Source organism: Juglans microcarpa x Juglans regia, chromosome 6S (genome assembly GCF_004785595.1).
Source record: "Juglans microcarpa x Juglans regia isolate MS1-56 chromosome 6S, Jm3101_v1.0, whole genome shotgun sequence".
Classification (NCBI taxonomy): domain Eukaryota; kingdom Viridiplantae; phylum Streptophyta; class Magnoliopsida; order Fagales; family Juglandaceae; genus Juglans; species Juglans microcarpa x Juglans regia.
Genome location: NC_054605.1, coordinates 20,708,868 through 20,730,245, shown reverse-complemented (window position 1 = coordinate 20,730,245; position 21,378 = coordinate 20,708,868). Strand labels below are relative to the sequence as shown.

Sequence of the window (21,378 nt, the reverse complement as noted above, 5' to 3'; positions counted from 1 at the left end):
AATTGAATGTATAAAACTTACATCCTTCAAAACTGTATCTAACGTTCCTCTTGATTTTAACTCCCAAATAATGTTCTTCAACGTGACGGGCAGGATAAGAGAATGAATCTCGTGGCCAGGCGCCCCTTTGATTTGTTTTTTATGCCATGTATATGTTTACAAAAAAAAAAATTCGAAGATGTCAACAATTGGTGAACGGAAAGGGATAATGTGATAGAGGGAGGGAACTTTGAAATGTTGGAAACCATAGGACAATAGTACCCCTTATTAAGGGTGTCCTTTTTATTATATTCTCTTTGGTTTGTTTAGAAATACAACTAGATATTTTCATACTACTTTATTACTATTCATAAATTATTCACGAACGATTTTATTACTATCCACGTATTATTTGAGATATTCTTAATATCTAAACGGAGTCTTATTATAGTTTATAAAATTGGAATTAAAATTATAGAAAACCTTGACTGCTTATTCAACAACCACTAATTTATGATTTGGAGTTCATGCATGCATCATGTGAACAAGAAATAAAATCAATACATTTTTTATCCTTTAATTTGAAACGGTCAAGTACACCTCAGCCTTGTTCATCCAAGTACTAGCCAAAAAGTTTTTAATATAGAAATGAAAGGATTTGGATCTCAACTCTCAAGAATAGTTACCCACTCACTAAGATTAACGTTTGGTTTGTATTCATAATCCATCTCAACTCATCTTATTACTATTTATTACTATTTATCAACTTTAACTCACAAACCTTACTACTATTTATAACTCATCTCACTACTATTCACAACCCATCTCAACTCATTTTCGAATCCAAACGACACCTTATATCAGTTAATCTTATAATTGATACCATTCATTATTTTGCTGCGTTTTTCTTTGTGTTTGGCACTTCTAAACTCTTATCCACTCTATTTAGATGGTATAATACCGAAGGGAATTGAGTGGGTGAGTCTGGAGACCAAACACTGTATTTATAGCCGAAGCCTCCATCAAACTTCGGTGTTTACGTGTCCTACGTGATCCTATTTTCATGGGATCAATTATCAACATGATGGAAGAGTGTTGGACCACTTCAAGGACTCTTAAGTGATAGACTCGTTCTCACGGACGTCTCCGTGAGAAACGGTCAACATTCTCCCACTTGGTCTACATTCCTAATCAAAGATTTCATCTTAAACCCATCTATAATCTCCATTTAAGTAATAAATACATGAATCATGACGATAGGTCCTCTAATGACGAGTATTACCTTCCATGTATTACTATGTATTTATTCTTTAAACATTATAATTTATGTGGGAACAATTTCTTAATGAATAAACCCTATGTTTATTCTTGGTTCAACATAGATAAATTTTTCTCAAAATTTAAATTAAGATGCACATCAATATGAGAAAAAACATCAAAATATTTATGAATTTCATTAAAATAACATTGTTCATACAATGAAAAATTACATAATGAAACTAAGTCCCATGTTCACTACATGATCCTTGAATTTCAACGGTGGCATGCCCTTAGTCAAAGGATCAGCGATCATTAGTTTAGTGCTTACATGCTCAATGACCACTTTATTTTTTTTAACACGTTCCCTTATGGCTAAATATTTAATGTCGATGTGTTTACTCCGACTCCGACTTTTGTTGTTTTTAGCCATAAAAAAGCAGCTGAATTGTCGCAATACATTCTCAATGGCCTAGAGATCGAATCCATAATTCTAAGCCCATAAATGAAACTCTTAAGCCATACACCATGTGAAGTAGTCTCAAAACAAGAGACGAATTTGGCTTCCATAGTGGAAGTGGCAGTCAAAGTCTGTTTGGCACTCTTCCATGATATAGCTCCACCGGCCATAAAAAATATGTATCCTGATGTTGATTTGCGTGAATCAATACAGCCAGCAAAATCAGAATCTGAGTAGCCAATTACTTCCAGATTATCCGTTCGTCTATACATAAGCATGTATTCTTTGGTTCCTTGAAGGTATCTCATTACTTTCTTTGCAGCTCTCCCGTGGTCTAAACCTGGATTACTCTGATATCGTCCCAACATTCCTATAGCAAATGCAATGTCAGGTCTTGTACAGACCTGAGCATACATTATGCTTCCGACAGCAGAAGCATATGGAATGTTCTTCATTTGTTCCCTCTCAAGGTCGTTCCTTGGGCATTGGTTCAAATTGAACCTATCACCCTTCACAATAGGAGCTACACTTGGTGAACAATCCTTCATTCGGTATCTCTCTAAAATTTTATTAATGTAGATTTCTTGAGACAGACCCAAGATACCTTGAAATCTGTCTCTATGGATCTTAATGCCAATGACATAATATGTCTCACCCATATCCTTCATATCAAAATTTTTAGAGAGTAATTGTTTCACCTCGTGCAGCAAACCCTTATCATTGGTTGTTAGCAAAATGCCATCCACATATAAAACAAGAAAACATATTTTACTCCCACTGACCTTCTGGTATATACATTGATCCATAACGTTTTCTATAAAACCGAATGAAGAAATTACATTATGGAATTTCAAATACCATTGTCGAAATGCTTGTTTTAAACCGTATATGGATTTCTTGAGCTTGCAAACCAATTGATCATCATCATTAGAGTAGAATCCTTCAGGCTGTTTCATGTAAACCTCATCCTCTAGATCTCTATTGAGAAATGTTGTTTTCACATCCATTTGTTGCAACTCTAAGTCAAAATGGTCTACTAATTTACACCATTAGGCAACTCAACAAGATCCTATACTTCATTACTCTTCATAGAATTCATCTCTTCCTTCATGGCATTGTACCATAATTCTGATTTTTTACAACTCATGGCTTGTGAAAAGAACTCGGGATCATTTTCGGCTCCAATGTTATAATCAGATTCTTGCAGATACACAACATAATCACTAGGAATTGCTGATCTCCTTGCTCTAATAGATCTTCTTAATGTTGCACCATTATCTTTCTGAGAAGTATGTGGTTCAACTTGTTGTTCAAAAGTTGTTGGCAACTCTTGAACTACTTGATTTACTGAAACGTCATCAGCAGCTTGTGGAATGTCAATAATTGGTTGTTCAACACCAGTTTGCACTTGAGGGGTATTGTAAACAATAACCATTCTATCACTTGAGGTGGAAAGTTGAGATTCTGAATGATCATTCTCAGAAACTATGTTCTTGGTTTGATCACTCCTACTGATCAAGTCATTTTCAAGAAATTTTGCATTTCTTGATTCCACAATCCTAGTGTTGTGAGATGGACAATAAAATCTATAACCCTTAGACCTTTCAGCATATCCAATGAAATACCCACTAATAGTCCTTGGGTCTAGTTTTTTCTCTTGTGGATTATAAATTCTCACATCAGACAGGCATCCCCAAACGCGCATATGTCGCAAACTCGGTTTTCAACCTTTCCATAATTCAAATGGCGTTTTAGGAACAGTCTTGGTTGGAACTCAGTTTAATATATACACTGCCGTCTTAAGTGTTTCAGCCCACAATGATTTAGGAAGATTGGAGCTGCTAAGCATACTCCGCACCATGTCCAATAATGTTCGGTTTCTTCTTTCTGCTACATTATTATGGTCCGGTGAACCAGGCATGGTGTACTGGGCAACAATCTCATGCTCTTGAAGAAACTTTGCAAATGGCTCAGGTGCTTGTCCATTCTCTGTGTATCTACCATAATATTCTCCACCTCTATCTGATCTCACGATCTTAATTTGCTTATCGTATTATTTCTCTACTTCAGCCTTAAAGATTTTAAAGGCATCTAATGCTTTGTTCTTGTTATGAAGCATGTAGAGATACATATATCGTGAGTAATCATCTATAAAAGAGATGGAGTATTTCTGACTATGTGAGTCCATGTCTGGACTACTATATCAGTATGTATGATCTCTAATATTTCTGAACTCCTATTGGCACCTTTCTTTGACTTGTTGGTCTGCTTTCCTTTTATGCAGTCCACACAAGTCTCAAAATCAGTAAAATCCAGAGTATTAAGTACCCATTCATTTACTAATCTTTTAATTCTATTTACGGAGACATGACCTAATTTCCAGTGCCATAATTTAGAGGAATCATCATTAATAACACATCTTTTAGTGCCAGTGTGAACATGCATTGAATCGTAAATGGTTTTGTTTTGTAAATTAATGCAGTAAAGACCATCAGACAAAATACCATTCCCAACACAATCGAATTTATAAAATAAACTGAATGTTGAATTTAAAAAATTAAAGGAATATTCAAAAGGTACTAGTCTTGAAACTGAAATCAAGTTTCTAGAGAAACTTGTAACATAAAAGGTCTTTTCCAACTTTAAAACAAAACCACTAGATAAAATTAAATAACAAGTTCCTACAGCTTCCACATGCGAGCCCATCTTGTTTCCTGATAAGATGCTTCACTCACTTCCCATTGACTTCCTTAAGTTTTGTAAACCCTGCAAGGAATTTGAAGTGTAGATTGTTGATCCAGAATCAATCCACCATGTGTTAATATTGACATTAATCATATTAGATTCATAACAAACAAGTGAGGATTGATTACCTTTGTCTGCAAGCCATTTCTGGAATTTGGATCATTCCTTTTTCATGTGTCCTTTCTTTTTACAGAAAAAACACTTGGAATCTTTCTTAATACCACATTGGGGAGGTATTTTGCATTTTCCTTTCAGTTTGGCTTGAGATTTGCCCCTTCCATGCGTTGCCAACATTGCACTTTCACCTTATTCCATCATCAGTCTTCCTTCCTCTTGAACACATATGGTCATGAGTTCATTAATTGACCATTTATCCTTATGTGTGTTGTATGAGATTTTGAACGGTCCATATTGATGCGGGAGGGTGTTCAAGATGTAGTGCACCATGAATGACTCTGACATTTCAACCTCGAGTTTCTTCAATTGAGTCACATTGTCCCTCATTTGCATTATGTGCTCACGCACACCTTTCACACGGGTGAGTCTTAGGGATGAGAACTTCATGATTAGGGTATTTGCTAGTGCCTTGTCTGAAGTGACAAATTGTTCATCAATGGCCTTTAGCAAGTCTCGGACCTTTTCATGCTGATCGACAGAACCACGAATACCAGCAGAAATTCTAGTCTTAATGAACATCATGCTGAGGCGATTAGATCGCTCCCATCGCTCATAAAGTGCGATGGCTGCTGCATTGCTGGTATCAGTGAGTGCTGGTGGTTCGTCTTTCCTAATAGCATAGTCTATGTCCATCCACCCTAAATGAAGAAGAACTCTCTCCTTCCAGACTTTGTAATTATCTCCCTTAAGTTCAAGGATATCATAACGAATATCAGAGAAATTTGTAGGTTGTGTAACTGCATATAGATTACATGCTTACGTTAAAATTGAGGTCTAAATAAATATTCATGTGTTACCAATGTAAATCATGCTTTAAAAATTGAATCTAATGACATAAAATTGCCTGTGGGCTAAATTTTTAATTCAAGTAGATCCAATTAATCTATGTGATAGAATTTTATCAAATTATTTACTTAATTCATAATTCTAAAGGGTATATTATAATTTGATGTATATTCTGTCTTAGACTTTTATGATAAAACTATCAAATTATTTACTTAATTCATAATTCTTGTGGGTAATTTATGAATAACTTGATATTTTATCCTAATTAATAATATAAATATAATAAAAATTCTGGGAGATAAAATTTATTATATTAAGTATAATTAATTACAATTAATGTCTAATATTCTTTATGTGATCCTAATCAATCATAATAATTTTATTTAATTAAAGATGTTGTGGCTATTCTCTAATTAACATAAAATTATGTGGATCACTAGACATTCAAATTATATAAGACTAGTTTAATATTATGAATTAAATAATTTTAACTAATACTAACATGTTATTATTATGCATAAAATATTCATAATATAAGCATAAAAAATGCATAATCAAAACTGCATAACATTTAATTTCATGTTATAAACTATATACTCATCAAAAAATTGCATGTATTAATATAAAGCAAAATTAATCAATTCATGCAAACTAAATATGAGCATAATAAACAAATTTATACTACAATTATCCAAATTACATATAATTAAAAAAAATAAAAATTATAAGCACAAAGGGCATGAGCCCAAAAAAACCCACTTTTCAAGTAATCTAAATAAAAGTGGAAGAGAAATTTTTTTTTTTTTTAATAGGCCCATATAAACGACCTGTCGTTTTCCTTATTGTTTAAAACAAAAAACAGCCATGTAAACGATATGTCGTTTTTGTCAACCTTATAAACGACGTGTCGTTTAGTATCGTACTGGTTAAATGGCTTATGAACAAAACGACATGTCGTTTTCATTAAATTAAAAACGACGTGTCGTTTAGCATTATACTGGATAAAATTGTTTCAAACAAAACGACATGTCGTTTTTATCAAATTGAAAACGACGTGTCGTTTATCATTATACGGGATACAGACTCCTGAAGTAAACGACATGTCGTTTTCATCAAATTGAAAACAACGTGTCGTTTAGTATTACTGAATGAAACATTTCTTACTTAAACGACATGTCGTTTGGGTCGTCTTCAACCTCCAGACAGCAAGCAAAAACACGATTTTCAGACCATTTTTCACCTCAAAAATCACATTTTTAAGCACAGAAAGTTTAGAAAAAACTATTTCTAAATTATTTCTAAACTTCTTTCAAGTCAAAATCATCTAAAAATCAAAACTTAAAAATTTTGAAAAATTTCGGCCAAAAAACATAGATGAACCGAATTTTGATTTTAAACATCAAGGTAGAGGTAAACCTTTCTCTGATACCAACTGCGTTTCTCTATGTGTTTGGCACTTCCAAACTCTTCTCCACTCTATTTAGATGGTGTAATACCGAAAGGAATTGAGTGAGTGAGTCTGGGGACCAAACACTGTATTTATAGCCGAAGCCTCCATCAAACTTCGGTGTTTACGTGTCCCACGTGATCCTATTTTCATGGGATCAATTATCAACGTGATGGAAGAGTGTTGGACCACTTCAAAGACTCTTAAGTGATAGACTCGATCTCACGGATGTCTCTGTGAGAAACGGTCAACAAGATTAAAATATAATATATAATTTTTAAATTCGATCTCGTGACTTCTTTCTCTTTGGGATTTTTTTTTTCTTCTTAATTTATATTAAAACCGTTACTAGAACATTTTCAACTAAAGATGTGTGACAGAACATGCGCGGGTGGGTGGGCACCAGGTTGAGCATGGCCCTCCAACTAAAGAGGGTATCAACCATGTCACAATCCAAATATACCCAAAAATCGACACAATGTAAATCTCTATGCAGTGGTCTCATCCTCCACTATCTTTAACGCATATCTGCTCGATGCATGAATCAATAGGTTACCCACCCGCTAATTATCGAGGAAGATGCTAGAGTTCTATAGATAGTGCATCACACTCAGTTATGGAGACCGCTGAGAACCCAACCCATTTGATATTTGTGGAAAATATATCTATGATAAAATTTAATTTGTAAGAACTAATTTTAATATATTTCTTATAAATTAAATAACATACCTTCTCCCCCATCAATTTATAAATTAAATTTCTTAAAATAGATAAGAGCATTGGCAATGGTCTAACCATTGTCAAGTCTAAAGTTTGGCTAGAATCTTAATTTTTGGCTATAATATTAACTTTTGACTAGGTGAGTCCACATTAGACTAGCCATTATAAAGTTAAAATAATAATATAATATAATATTTTTTATTTTTTATTTTTTGCAAATTCAATTTATATATTTCTTAGATCTTCATGCTTTGTAGAAATAATGTGTCTACTCTATCAATTAGTAGAAATAATGTGCATGCCATGCATGTTTTACCATTCAAGGAGAGAGAAGTGATGAAATAATTAAATATTACTTTCCATTGTGAATAGTAGTTAGTTATGTTTGGAGAGGACTTAAGATTTACTATTCATCAAGTCTTAAGTTTTGGACCATTAGCTAATCCAATGTGAAGACTTTTTCTCACATCTAGCTAAAATTAAGATTTATATTAACATTTAGTTAGTCCATTACCAATACTATAAATACAGCAATACTTCATATAAGTTAAATGTTTCTGACGACTTATTTTTCTCTAACGCGCGCACCTAACGATTAATTGGACCCATGGAGACACCTAGGCGGTCCTTGCCAACTAGAAAAATCCCAAACAATGTTGAAGGTAGTTGCTGTCTTTTCACAACAATAATTAGGCTGATCAGACGCCGGTATCCGGTCGGGCCCTTACCATTGCTAAAAGCGGGAATCACATGCCATCCGCGTGCAATTTAATATAGATAAAAGAGAACAGCTTGTATGCAGTTCAAAATGTACAGTTTTAGTGTATCGCTCCATAATTTTTTTTGTATATATTTTTTTACTTAATAATAAAAAATAATAATTTTAAATATATTAATATATTTTTTTATTTTTTTAAAATTTTTAAATATATTAAAAAAAATATAAAAAAATTAAAAAATAAGAAACGATACAAACGAGCGGTACTACTCAGGCAGCAAAATAGTACCAATCTTAAGATAAATGCTTTAGTTAAAAATAAATTCGATAAAAATAAATTGACTTGATTTGATGTGGTATATTAGATTATAAAATTATTTTTATTATAATATAAATTAAATGTATCATATAAAATTATATTAATTTATAAATTTATATTTAAAAATATTTTTATAACCGTAATACTTCTCTTTTAAATTATATTATTGCACCCCGTAATTGAACAGATGGGATATGCATGGCCCAACACAAGTGTCATTGCTGTCCTGGATTCGATGAGCGTCTAAAAGTGGAAAATGCACTGGTCCTTGTTAGCCAATTTTTTACTCCGTTTTTGTTTGTCTTTCTGCTCACTTGGAAACCAGAAGATGGCCCAAGTTAAAACCCACAGACATATGGGTTAATAATTGGGTCGGCTTATTTTGGAAACGAGAAGTCTGGGAAACTAAAATCCTGCCGAACTAAGGTGGACCTAGGCCCATTCCATCCTAGGAAGGGAAGAAGACATCACCGCTTCATTGAGCTCGGAAACAGTTATTTGTATTAAGGGAGCGAGAATTTTGGACATTAACCATTTTGATCAGTTTTTGCCTTTTTAAAAATTCTTAGTTTCAAAGGGAAAACGTTTATATATATATATATATATATATATATATATTGTCTTGTAAACATTCTTAGGTCTGGATTAAATTTAACAGCAGTATTCAAAGCTTCGAACAATTTTTGCCAATATAAAGGCAATATCCAAAACTCAATACACCCCACATCCCTGACTCAAATCTAAATCACTACTTCCGAAAGGGGCAAGCGGCTTCACGATTCAGGCCCACTAGTCTCCGACTCTCTTGCCATTCCGAATATCCCTTGAATTTTTTACCCAAAGAAAATTTGGGAAATGAACAAATTTTATAATTTCTGCCTTTACAGGCCTCACTAGCATTATCATTCTACCAAATTGCCCAGAAAACCAAAAAAGAAAAAGAAAAAGACACCTTCTACGTACGTTGAACTGGTTGTTTTCTAGTAAAGTTTCTAGTGGGCACCGCGGCGTATCATCTCATGGTACTGATTCAAGGATTCCTGTCTCTGCAACCTCATTTCCTCGTTAAACTTCTTGATGAACGCCTCCACTCGCCTGTTCAACTCGTCCTGACTCGGTGACGGTTCCCTCTTCAGTCGCCCCGAGCCAGGCGACGGACTCAGCGACGAGTTGCCGCTTCGGTCGGTGAATGTCTCGGATTTTTTCATCTTCGGAGGTGTGTTCTCATCCGCTGGCTGTTTACGCCGCACGTACGAGTCCCACGTGTCCGACTTCTTCAAGTGCCTCGTTAACGGCATGGATCGGCCCTCCGTTATCGTCTTCCACGTGTTCTCCAGCGTCTCCTGCCTCTTCGGCTTTGACACTCTCAAGGCCTTCCCCGCTGCAAAAGGAATCAAAAAAACTCAACTCAACTAAACTCAACTACCTTCTCAAATCACGTGAGGGTAATTTAGACATTTCGTAACGTTGAGTTTGAATTTTTCAGTTTTATTCATTTTGCTATAATTCCATTTCATAACGCGAGGGTAATTATTACCGTCGAACCGCCGGAGTTACTACCGAAAATACCAAATAAAACGGTCATATTCAATCATCTTCTCTCCTTTTTTTTTTTTTTTTTTTTTTTGGGATCCGAAATACAACGGTCATATTCACATTCGACCGTTTGCATTAACAAGAGAATCTTTGAAAAGGATCAAAAGTTAGAGGGAGAGAAATCAGAATACCTTCAGGATTGGCTTTCAGAGGCTTTCGATGAGCGAATTTGGTAGAAACCGGCGGTTTCTCTCTCTCTTTACTCGAAAACAAAACCTCCAACGAATCTTTCCTCTCCAGCTCCCCGGCCTCATCGCCTCTGTTCGCCAACATCTCATCGCTCACGGCCTTCTTCTGATCCACTCGTTCCCACACACCCTCCGTATCCACTACCTGCGCCTCAGAAATCGAAACCTTCTGCCCGACGTAGCCGTATTCACTGAAAACGACGCCGTCTCCGTAAATAACAGTGTCATCCACTACAATCCCGGAGACCTTTGTCGGAGGTGGTTGACCAACCGGCATATCAGGCGCCAGATCGTCGTGTTTCTGCTGGAGCTTGGAGGAGGCGAGGATGCTGACGATGATGAAGTTGATGATGATATAGAGGTACGGAGGCCTCAGCCATGACAACACACAGCTCCAAATAGAAGGGATTTCATAGGCAACGAAATCCGATACCACTGGAAGCGAAAGCTTCAACATCGCAGCTAGGGATAACACACCGGTAGAGATCAATACAAGCTTAAGAGAAAGAGTCCAGTTATTGCTCGAACTCACTGAGATGTACGCCATTTGTTCCGGCGATGTTCGAGAGTGAATCGAAGTCTCGAAGAAAATCCAATGAGTGGCGAGAACTTGCAAGTGCGACCTTAATGCAAGTTCTCGCCTTAACGGGGGATATTTATAAAGGAGAATGGAACGGAGGGGTGGTGGTGAAACGTGGGCCGTCAGATAAAGGAGAAAAAGGCTTTTTTTATTAGAAGGTATGGATGGATTTGATTGCTTGAAGTAAAGGCATTTTATAATGAGTTCTTGGACCAGAAGCGGTAAATGAAGGTGCGGGTGGGGCGCTTTGGCCTTCCCTTGTGGATGAATACGTGATCTGGAGTGACGAGTTGGCAGTTTGTCACGTCAGCTTTTGAACATGTGGCACTCTCACAATTCGGATTCCATTGCATTTGGCCACGTTGCCTGGTGAAAAATATGAATACGGTGCTGGATAGAGTTTGATATCAATTATTTCTACTTGAATCTAGGCCTGTGCAGAAAAAGTTAAAACCCGACCCCTCCATGCGGCCCGACCCGACCCGACCCGACCAAAAAAACGGGTGGAGCAACTTGCGGGTCGAACCTGCTGAAACCGATATTATAAATTTATAAACAATCTCAAATTCATTTCAAATCGTCAAATTTGAACCCGTAGAACTCTCGAGAAAACACTTTCTCGCCCTTTCCTATCTGCCAAACAACCACCTATTCCCACGGCCTCTCCTCAGATCTTCTCCTCTTTCAAGTATTTCGATGGCCTCAACGTCGTGGCCAAGAAGCTGGAGATGATGAAAATCGAATCCTCCGCCAAGATCGCCAAGAAATCTAAGACAAAAAAGATGGAATGCGTCAAGACCAGTCTCAAGGAGTCAAGCTGCGACCTCTCTCTCTTCAAGTTCAAGTTCGACGCCGTCATTGCCCTTGTCCTCTTCGTCGTCTTCGATCTTCTTTACTCGCTCTTCTTATGGTTTTCACCACCACGCGGTGCCAGCTATCTCCATAATATTTTCAACCAATAAAAAAAGAGGGGTCATGAGAGAGGACCAACTATATGAAGCAACCAAGAGAGGGCCTAAGACGAGGAAGCTAGCCCAAAGACTAAAAGCAAGAGCAACACGATTCGTGCTGTTTCTACTTAGAAATTGAAGCGGTCTGACAGCATTAGCATTCATGGAATTTGAATGGAGTGGTTTAAGGATTCTGTTCATGGGATTTGTAATTTTTGCCTGATTGTGCATTTATCCATGAATTCTTGAGAAAATGAGTTCTGTTTGTATCGACAAATGCTGGGTTTTGATCGGATTGTATAGGGATAGTGGGATTTGTAAGGTTTTTGTTGAATCTATTTGTATACGATTTGGGTTCCCTTTCAATCTCGGGTCGGGTCGACCCATATCGGTTTGGTCTATGTTTAAGACGAGTCGGGTCGAGTCGGGCCAATACATGAGTCGGATTGGTCAGGTTGCAGCCCTACTTGAATCTGATGATCTCAATCATGCTAATCGGTACGATTAACAAAAATTTAAATATGGCTGAAAAGCTAAGATGAGGACAATAGTTTTGATATAAACACATGCAAAATTCAAAGAGTATTGCTAAGATGGAATGGGCAATTCGTCTATTAGAGATCTTTACAAAACATTATTCAAATTCAAATATACGATATTTGTATGTATCTATCAATTATTCTTGTACTCGTAGAAAAGTTTCAATTTCTATCCACCATATCAATTTTTTAAATAGGAGATTATACATAATATCAATATATAAATACATTATTATATTGAACGTCGGATGGGGTTATATACATATACTTTGATAAGCATCATTAAATATATAATGAATATTGTAGAATTATTTTTAAGTGTTTATATTTATCTTGTTCTAGACTATAGAATTCTTTTTGAATTCTAGTAAACTCAAATGACATGGCGTATATAGCAATAAGTTGTTTGAAGTTTATCCATTTTCGCCTACCATGGTGCATAAGATACTGTAAATTCGATTATTTACCCAAAAAACTGAGTTAATGCGGAGATGCTGAATTATGTATTAAAGTTGGGGTACATTTAGTAAGCAATCACTTCACTTGCGCTTTTCTTTATTGTCATGATAACTTAAGTATAAATAATACATAATAATGCAGTGGGATGGATGTTGTCAGAAATCTTGTAAAAATGTGAAAGATGTATTCATTCTCAACGGCTATATTATTTTGACCGTTAAGTTCGGAGCTGTTTTAGGGTCCCGAATTCCCGGCCCAAATGAACTCGGCCTTTGTAGGGTGCACACACCTAGCTAGCCGACCACAACCACAACGACAATAATAATAATAATAATAATTAAAAAAAAAACGACGAGAACGTGAAGTGATTGGATCTACCAGAAAAAAAAAATGTACTTTGCCACACAATTTTAATAACATAGCACTAAACAATCTTTTTTATATAAGATTAGTCAATTAACATTACGTTATAAACTCTACTGCCGCCGATCAGCCTATAAACAATTTAACATGTTGAAAATCATGGAGCTTTTTCATGTCTACACTCTAATAAAAGTGATTGAGCCACGGACTCCATACCAGAATTTCACAGGGATAGAGTGTAAACTTGAGTTTGGTCATGTGATGTTATGCCTCAGTTTGTGGAGAATGTCCGTGTTTGTATCAAGGCTTATTTGGATATTATAAATCCTATTTGGATGTTAAAGTGAGTTGAGTTCTTTATAAATAGTAATGAGTTGATACGGTGGAATGAATTTTGTGGGACCACCTAAGATGAATTTAGACTTATCCATACCATAAATTATAAAGCACATTTTAAGTGAATGATCTCATCCTCTCTCACAACAAATTAGTTACGGATATACTTTTAATATGAATTAGGTTTATATAATTGGAATAAAATATGAATTAGCAATAATTAGTTGAAGAGAAGTTCATTTCTTTAGCTGTCCTTGTTTTAGTCCTGGAAATCGCGACCGACCATCCTAAGACCACCAAACTTGCCTGAATTATGAGAGCTAGTTGGCTGTGGAAGAAAATTGTCTTGGCAGAAAACATGACCCGTACGCATGTTCAATGTGCATCAATATCCATGGTGAATAATAAGGGTTTTATGATCTACCAAATAATATGTTTGGTAGCTGATTTACTTGTATATTATTACTACTGACCTACGTACATGCATATATAATATACGTGGCAGCTCTCTTGTTCACGTTTTGTTCAAGTTTCAACCAAATGATTAGAATTTAATGTTCAAGTCTTGGGTACGTAAATAGCGTAGAAGTACTCAATTGCTGCTTCTCCCAAGTCATACATTTGGATGGTTGAGTTCTGGAGATGGCGACAACGTTGGAAGTCATGGCCGGTCATATTAATTATTTTGTTTTGGGAACTAAATTGAGTAGAAGAAATGCAAAAAGAGATCGAGGACATCAACATATAACAAAAACAAGATGGAATAGAACGCTGGTCCAAAGCATATCTAGATCTGATTCTGGCGTGAACATTTTGAGGGCTGTGGAAAATGGCAAGCCTACTAAATTCTCCTTATTGCAAACTAAGTCCGAAACAACCGCACGAAAATGATCAGTTTGACTTGTGTTTTGGAGTCATTTCAGCACAGCCACCAAACATATTCCTACGTTTCCAACTAATTAAAGCCGAATTGAACCATAAAAAACATGCTCGATCACCACTTCCAACTATGCAGAAACAATAATGAATAAATATAACAAGAGTTAAGATTTTTTTTATTTTTCTAAGCAACTAACAAAATAGGGTTTCGAGATTCAAATACCTGCTGAACACTAAGGAGAAGGTGGTTTAAAAATACAAAATATGATTTTCCGACAAGATTTTCGAATGACATGCACATGAACATTTTGACGTTGTACGTATATTTATTTGTTTGAATTAGATAAACCAATTAGCATATAATATTATTAAAAAAATTAAAGGACTTGTTTCAGGTAATATAAAGTTGCGGTGATTTTTCAAGATAGAAGACAAAACATAGAGATAGAGTTACTGTACCAGCACCGTCTAATGTGCGGAATAGTGAGACGTGACGCCATGAACAAGTACATGGAGAACCCATCTTCCTGGATGGATGGTTGGTTCTCCAGATTCAACTCTAAAGTAATAGTCTCCTCCTACAGACAACGCCTCTGGCCTGGGTCTTTATTGTCCATTTGTTTTCTTTCTTCCCAAGTTCGAAGTTTGTGCCTAACTTTGATGTTGTACATACCAACAAATCAGACAAGGTCAGATTTTAATTGGCAGGGAAGCCAGACGCGTGGACCGATACGAAAGATTATGTCTAGTTAAGTCTTTTATAAACAGGAATGAATTGGGATAATAGAATAAATTTTATAAATTTTATTTAAGATGAATTTAAATATATTTAAATATTAAAATAATTTTAGATGTATTTATAAAAAGTTAAAAAGATTATAAATTCTACATATAAAGAACCGTTAAATTAAAAAAAATTGTAAATATTTTTTTTATTTAAATATTAAATTTAATTTAAAATTAAACTGAAAACATCCAAACGATATTGTTCTCGTTTGACTGGGGAAAGAATGGGAAGAGTTGAAGACGAGAAATCGGAAAAAAATACGTGGGGCAGCCTAGCTACCAGCTTTTTCGTAGCAAGTCAAATGTGTACGTATTTATCATTAACTGCAAGTATTCATTTTGTGACCAGATATGCATGGCTTTCATTTTGTTGATCACTTGAACAGAGGAAATATTTAGAACAAATAAATTTACATTTTATTTAAATTTTTATAGGACCACATTTATCAAGTATGCATCTAACCAAGCTGACATGCAAGACACGCAAGAAGCCAATAATGAATTCATGGTTGATCACAAACGCTACTTACCCACATGCCATAAATCCAGTGGTAATCAACACTGTGGGACGAAATTGTATGTCCAAGTTGTTATATATTTAATAATTCAAAATAACCCAATTTCCTCCCCCTAGACTGCCAATCCCTGCATGACTTTTTCAAAAGGTAATCTAGAATTCTATCAGTAGATGCAGATTAAAGGGAAAAAAAAAAAAAAAAAAAAAAAGACAATTGGAAATCAATCTAAACTCATTTTTTATTACTACAGATACAACTACTGGTACAAATGAACGAATCACTCAGATATGGAGGGGAAAGAAATATGAACTGCCTCTACAAATGGTTTACAACCCCGAGTACATATAAGAAATGTCCAAGTGCTATTTTCCTGTAATTAATCTAATTTTGTATCGTATGGAAAAGCAAGCATTGTCGCCCGAAAGGCAACTTACTGTTTTGAGAACATCCCTTGCGTTAGGGAGGAGAAATCATAATCATTCCCTGCTCGAGTCGGAGGCATAGATGGTACTGCAGATGCCGATTGAGGTTTACTCACTGCACTGGTGGCAGCAGTATTAAATTGGGTGGATTGCCCCATGGAATACATGCTGCCAGCAATAAACGGCAACAGTTGTCAGTCAATGTGAAATTAGTGTAAAGCAAAATGAATTTTATTTTATTTTTTTGCAATAGCATTACAATATTAGACACTGCTGAATATAATGAAGTCGTAGCCCTGCATCTAATAGCACCGTCTAACTAGGCAACCAATATTAGACACTGATAAAGTTACAGCCCAATTCAGTCGACAACTGAAACTTAACATGGATCATGAAACAGATATTGTTTTCTATTTTTTGAGTTTCCAAAACCAATTCTAGATATGAAAAATTCACGAAATACCTAGATGTAGGACATGGAACAGAGCTGCCCACTGGATATGCTGGCACCATGTTCCTTGTCTAAACTCAGGAAGAAAGATGACAAAGTCAAACCCAGTAATAGAAATTAATAAAGTAGACTTTAAGTCATTCACACTATGTACTATCCCTGCATTAAATGTTTGTGGTTCACATGGCATTACCATTCCAGGCATCTGGTAGCCAGCACTCGCCCAACTTTGAGTGGGCAAATTGATACTGCCATTGGACCCAGGTTGTTGTGCAGTGCCAAGAACTTTCAGCTCCCCACCAGCAGATTTAGCTGCAGCAGCCATGAGAAGGGACTGTTGCTGAGCAAGCATCATAAGTTGTTGTTGATGCACAGAAAATGGCGACACCATGCTTGACTGCATTTTGAACCATGTAACCAGATTTGTTTATTTACACACAATACATGTTAATATTGAAAATAATAATTTTTTGGATAAATTATAGTGAAAATAAAAATTCTTCAGTCAAATCAAATACAAATGTCGTTTTTCAAAAATTTATTAACGTCAATCAATTGGACCTTATTTTAAATTGGAAAAATAAACTTTTATACAGAAACTCGAATGGCAAATAGAAAAGTTAATAAATAAAGTAATCAAACAAGCAATACAGTTCGTAACAATCTTATAAATGATAGTGAAGCACATACCTTCTCAAAAAGGCTCATAATATCATTATTCCCATGTTTCTGGGGTATCTCTGAAACTAGAGTAGGTATAACTGAAGGTGAATTTTTAAAAAGATCCTCAATTCCAGAGGTAGACTGGGGACCACTTTCAACTGGTTTTGTCGTACCAGTTTTCTCAGCTGTCAGTGTTTCTCCAGCAGCTGCAACCATAAGACAAAATCACAACCATAACTTTTAGCCTCAACGCAATTGTAAAGAAAAAAGTCCACAAAACTATCAGCTTTGATGATCCAGTAAGTAAAAAGAGGTGGTCAGTAGAGATGTACACTGAAAACCTGCCCAAGAATTATCATCAGGTGAAGGTTCCCCTGAGCTGTTTTCACTTGGAGCATCCATGGTTAACATGTTGAAAAGGTCAGTTGCGTAGTCAACCTTTGGTGGAGAGACAGCAGAAGCAGAATTCAAAGGCTGCTTTGTTGCTTCAGCTTGGGGCACCGCTGGTGCTGGTTCTATTTTCTGTGTGCGTTGAGACTTAGGAACAGGAGTAACCTGCTCATGAGTATATATTTCATGCATAATGAACATAATGCATCAAATCTATATTTCAAATACAGAGAAAAAGGCTAATAAAGGAAAAAGGATTTGGAAAAGAGCGAGGCAAAACTGGAATCACGTAGGTCAACCAATCTCAACCATTATAGCTTAAGAGATGAGACAATGCATTGAATTAGACTGCATAGATTTGACCATGATCACAGCACTACATTGGTATTTTATTCCTTAATTTTCTTCCATATATCATGAATATTATGGCAATGATTAGATTTGTGAGCCACAAATGACAAACACCCCCATAAATGGTCCTCAGGCCAAACATTGAGCCAAGTAGTGCTAAAAACACCAAGGCCAAATAATCTTATATAGAAACCACAAATTCCAGCAAATCAACTCAAACACTTTCAGATACACCTTGACATAGCCTATACTTTATAGAGATAACCACAGTGATTAAAGCATTTGCACTTTTAATCCTATCCCATTGCTATGCAGAAATTGATGGCTAAGGCATGGATATCTCATAAATAGAAAGGCTTTGTTCTTTGAAAGCAGAGACACAATAAATTAATGCTTATCAACTAGGGAAAACAAATCAAAATACCTGCTCAGGTCCTTTAGGTGGAACGGGAATACTCATTTTGGCAGAGGGAATAGTACTAGATGGTCGAGTGTTCTTCCTTTCCTCAAATGTCTTTTCAGAACCAGAACTAGGGCCCGGACCACTTCTTTCCCCAGGTCTCTGCCAATGCACAGAAGCCTTGTCTTCCTGCCCTCTAGTCGATGATTTTGTTTTTCCATCCTTTGGAATCCATCTCTTGTCATCGTACCTAGAATAATGTGCTATAATTAGGAAGAACATATAAAGAGTGATCTTACAACTTTTACTAGATGCACATAACAAAGAATAGCAATTAACTAAAATGATATAAAGAAAGATACTAGTTCCTAGGGCCTCTTACGCACATACTTTGCACGAATAAAATTTTCAATTCCAACTCTATCGTAATTTGGAGGTAGTTCGGCTTCCCAGTAACTATTTGCCTTCTCATTTCCCATGGCTATATGTACCAAAAAAAAAAATATCTTAGGCAGTTTATCAAGCTTAAGTTCACCGTTTTATCAGTCATAATAAATTCAAGCCCATGACATAATGGACAAGCTTACATTGAATAAAGGCAACCTGCTCTGGAAGCCAAGTGTCCAGGGTAGCAGACCGCACCTGCAACCAAAGCCATTTTCAAATATGTAAATTAGCCTACCGCATGAAGCTCATAAACTGGGAAATGAGTAACGATTAATTGACAAGTAAAATAGAAAAAAAAAAAATTGTATAACCTTCGATATGTGTACCCCAAGACTTCTATGGATCCCCGAACACTGCATACATATAAATATGCCTAAATTCACACTAGCCCATCTTGGACCTCTGCATAGCAATAATGTCATTATAAGAAACTCGCATAAGTAAAATGTACATGACTAATAACACGCTTATACTTGATATAACCAAAGAAGATGACTATTGTTGGATATAATTCTTTCCAAATGCACTTGGAATTCTACCGCTGAATAATATCTACATCATCTCTTTACAATTCCTCATTATAAATATGTCATTTTTTTTGTATAAATAAGAAAAATAAAGCTGTTAGAATATCCAGATCATCTATTTTGAACTTGTCAAGGGACATACTTAGATTTGCAGTCAGCACATTCCCTATTCTCTGGCAATTTAAGAAGTCCTTCCAGTATCTGCATAGATTTAAAGCAGGAGGTAAGATCATAATCAAGAGAATAGACTGGTGAAAAGTATAGAAATAAAATCATAACCAAGGAGAAAGACCAGATGCATAATTATTATTATTTTTTATCGAAATCTCCTTTCCTGTTACATGTGGGTTTTGATATTAAAAAATGTCGGCATAAGTAAGTCCAGTAGAACCATTACAGTCTAAGACCAAGCTAAAAATGGCATATAAGGAACATTGATGCAAATTGAAAAATGCCTCCTGAATGGTTAAGGGTTCCAAAACCCAAGATAATGATCTCAGTTCTAGTTTAAATATTAACATATACACATCTCATACAAGAAGAAACCATTTGAAGAAACAGCATCCAACATACTCTCCCATTGTCATTTGTTTTTTCTCATACACCCTGTAAGGAAGGCTCCACCAACCAAAATAATCACATTTGATGCAATAGCAGGTCATATTTAACATATGATAGATAAATTTGAAACGCATAAAACACTCCATCCTCTATATAGAACTCCATCCTACAAGTTTTATAAATATAAATGATAACTTGATAGTTGTGACAATGTTCTACGTGCACAGCAATGAAAAGAAATATCTGACAGGTAAAAAAAGATTAATTTATGGTAACGAGGTGTTCTCTTTTTTGTAAATATCATAGAAAACATAACATTTTGAATAGGAGTAAAAGTATCATATACCCTACAACTCGTCCTTGCTGGTGCAACCATCTTCTGAACCTTTTTTTTAATCAATCTTCTAAACTAAATGACATAGATACTATAAATCGATCCTGTGAAAAGAAAACACTAGATATGATTGATAAAAAGCCGACAAATCTAATTAAAGACGACGCTTTTACGATGTAAACTTGATAAGAACACCATTCAATCCGATAAAAATACACCCACCGCATCCTTATTCCATTCTGCGTCAAAGACTCAAACCGCCGCCGAAAAATTCCGGAATCCAAGTAGAAAAAAAAAAAATGCAAAACATCAATCACATAATAGCATGGATCAAATTCCACACGAACTCCAATTAAAAAAATAGCAATAGAAAAATTGATCACGCAGCGCATAATCAGTGATAGGAAAAATTAGCACCGACCAGGAAATCAATGGAATAATTTCATCAGAACATTTCTGGTCCAAGTTATACAGATCAAATCCGAAATGTTCCCAAATCTTGTACCGGCCAATTAACAAAAAGTTCAAAAATTTCCAGCTGTTCCGTTATCTGTCATCAAATTCTGAGCAAACAATCTAACATAATAACGGAAGATGAATGATCCGATAAATTTTTTGAGAAAACGGGTACGGGTGGCAACTTAAACAATTCGTAAATTTTTGGGTTCCATGATGGAAAAGAAGAATAGGAGAAGGAGAAGAACAATAATAAGGACCTTTCTGTGCTTGGCGTTGAGCTCTTTGGAAACGTTGGCCTTCTCGTTCATGGTGTCTCTGCAGAAAGGAACAAAACGAGGAAGAAGCTCGAGAGAGGAAGAAAGAAGACCGAAGGTCAATTTGGTCTTTTCACACCCTTTCACCTCCCTCCTCCTCCTCTCTCTAACTCGCCGTCCAGAAAGAAAGAGGAAGGAAAGAGAATCAGAGATCGACAACAGAAGCCGCTCTTGACTTGGACATTATTTCGTCCGTTTGTATACAGATTTCATTAAATTTTTAATAAAATATAATAAATAATTTAATTTTTTTTTAA

General features: G+C 35.6%; 3 protein-coding genes across 6 annotated transcripts; all 3 read right to left on the bottom strand.

The window, feature by feature from the left end:
• Positions 1–4,747: 4,747 nt before the first annotated feature.
• On the bottom strand, positions 4,748–5,251 carry LOC121236696. The gene has a single exon (XM_041133126.1). The coding sequence runs from the start codon at positions 5,249–5,251 to the stop codon at positions 4,748–4,750; it is 504 nt and encodes a 167-aa protein (XP_040989060.1).
• A 4,204-nt stretch (positions 5,252–9,455) lies between these two features.
• On the bottom strand, positions 9,456–11,126 carry LOC121237428. The gene is made up of 2 exons (XM_041134161.1): positions 10,336–11,126; positions 9,456–9,989 (listed from the first exon to the last, which is right to left on the bottom strand). The coding sequence occupies exons 1-2, from the start codon at positions 10,937–10,939 to the stop codon at positions 9,601–9,603; spliced, it is 993 nt and encodes a 330-aa protein (XP_040990095.1). The 5' UTR covers positions 10,940–11,126; the 3' UTR covers positions 9,456–9,600.
• Positions 11,127–16,019: 4,893 nt separating this feature from the next.
• Positions 16,020–21,298, bottom strand: LOC121237427 (ADP-ribosylation factor GTPase-activating protein AGD5-like). Of its 4 annotated transcripts, none has more exons than XM_041134158.1 (11): positions 21,065–21,298; positions 19,596–19,654; positions 19,238–19,328; positions 19,067–19,121; positions 18,870–18,960; positions 18,504–18,729; positions 17,671–17,860; positions 17,366–17,544; positions 16,869–17,072; positions 16,688–16,746; positions 16,020–16,392 (listed from the first exon to the last, which is right to left on the bottom strand). In XM_041134158.1, the coding sequence occupies exons 1-11, from the start codon at positions 21,113–21,115 to the stop codon at positions 16,233–16,235; spliced, it is 1,365 nt and encodes a 454-aa protein (XP_040990092.1). In that variant the 5' UTR covers positions 21,116–21,298; the 3' UTR covers positions 16,020–16,232. The 4 variants fall into 4 exon arrangements, with proteins under 4 accessions (XP_040990092.1, XP_040990093.1, XP_040990094.1 ...); XM_041134159.1 differs by having other exon boundaries at positions 17,680–17,860; positions 21,065–21,294; XM_041134160.1 differs by lacking the exon at positions 21,065–21,298 and adding an exon at positions 20,571–21,005.
• Between the last annotated feature and the right edge of the window lie 80 nt (positions 21,299–21,378).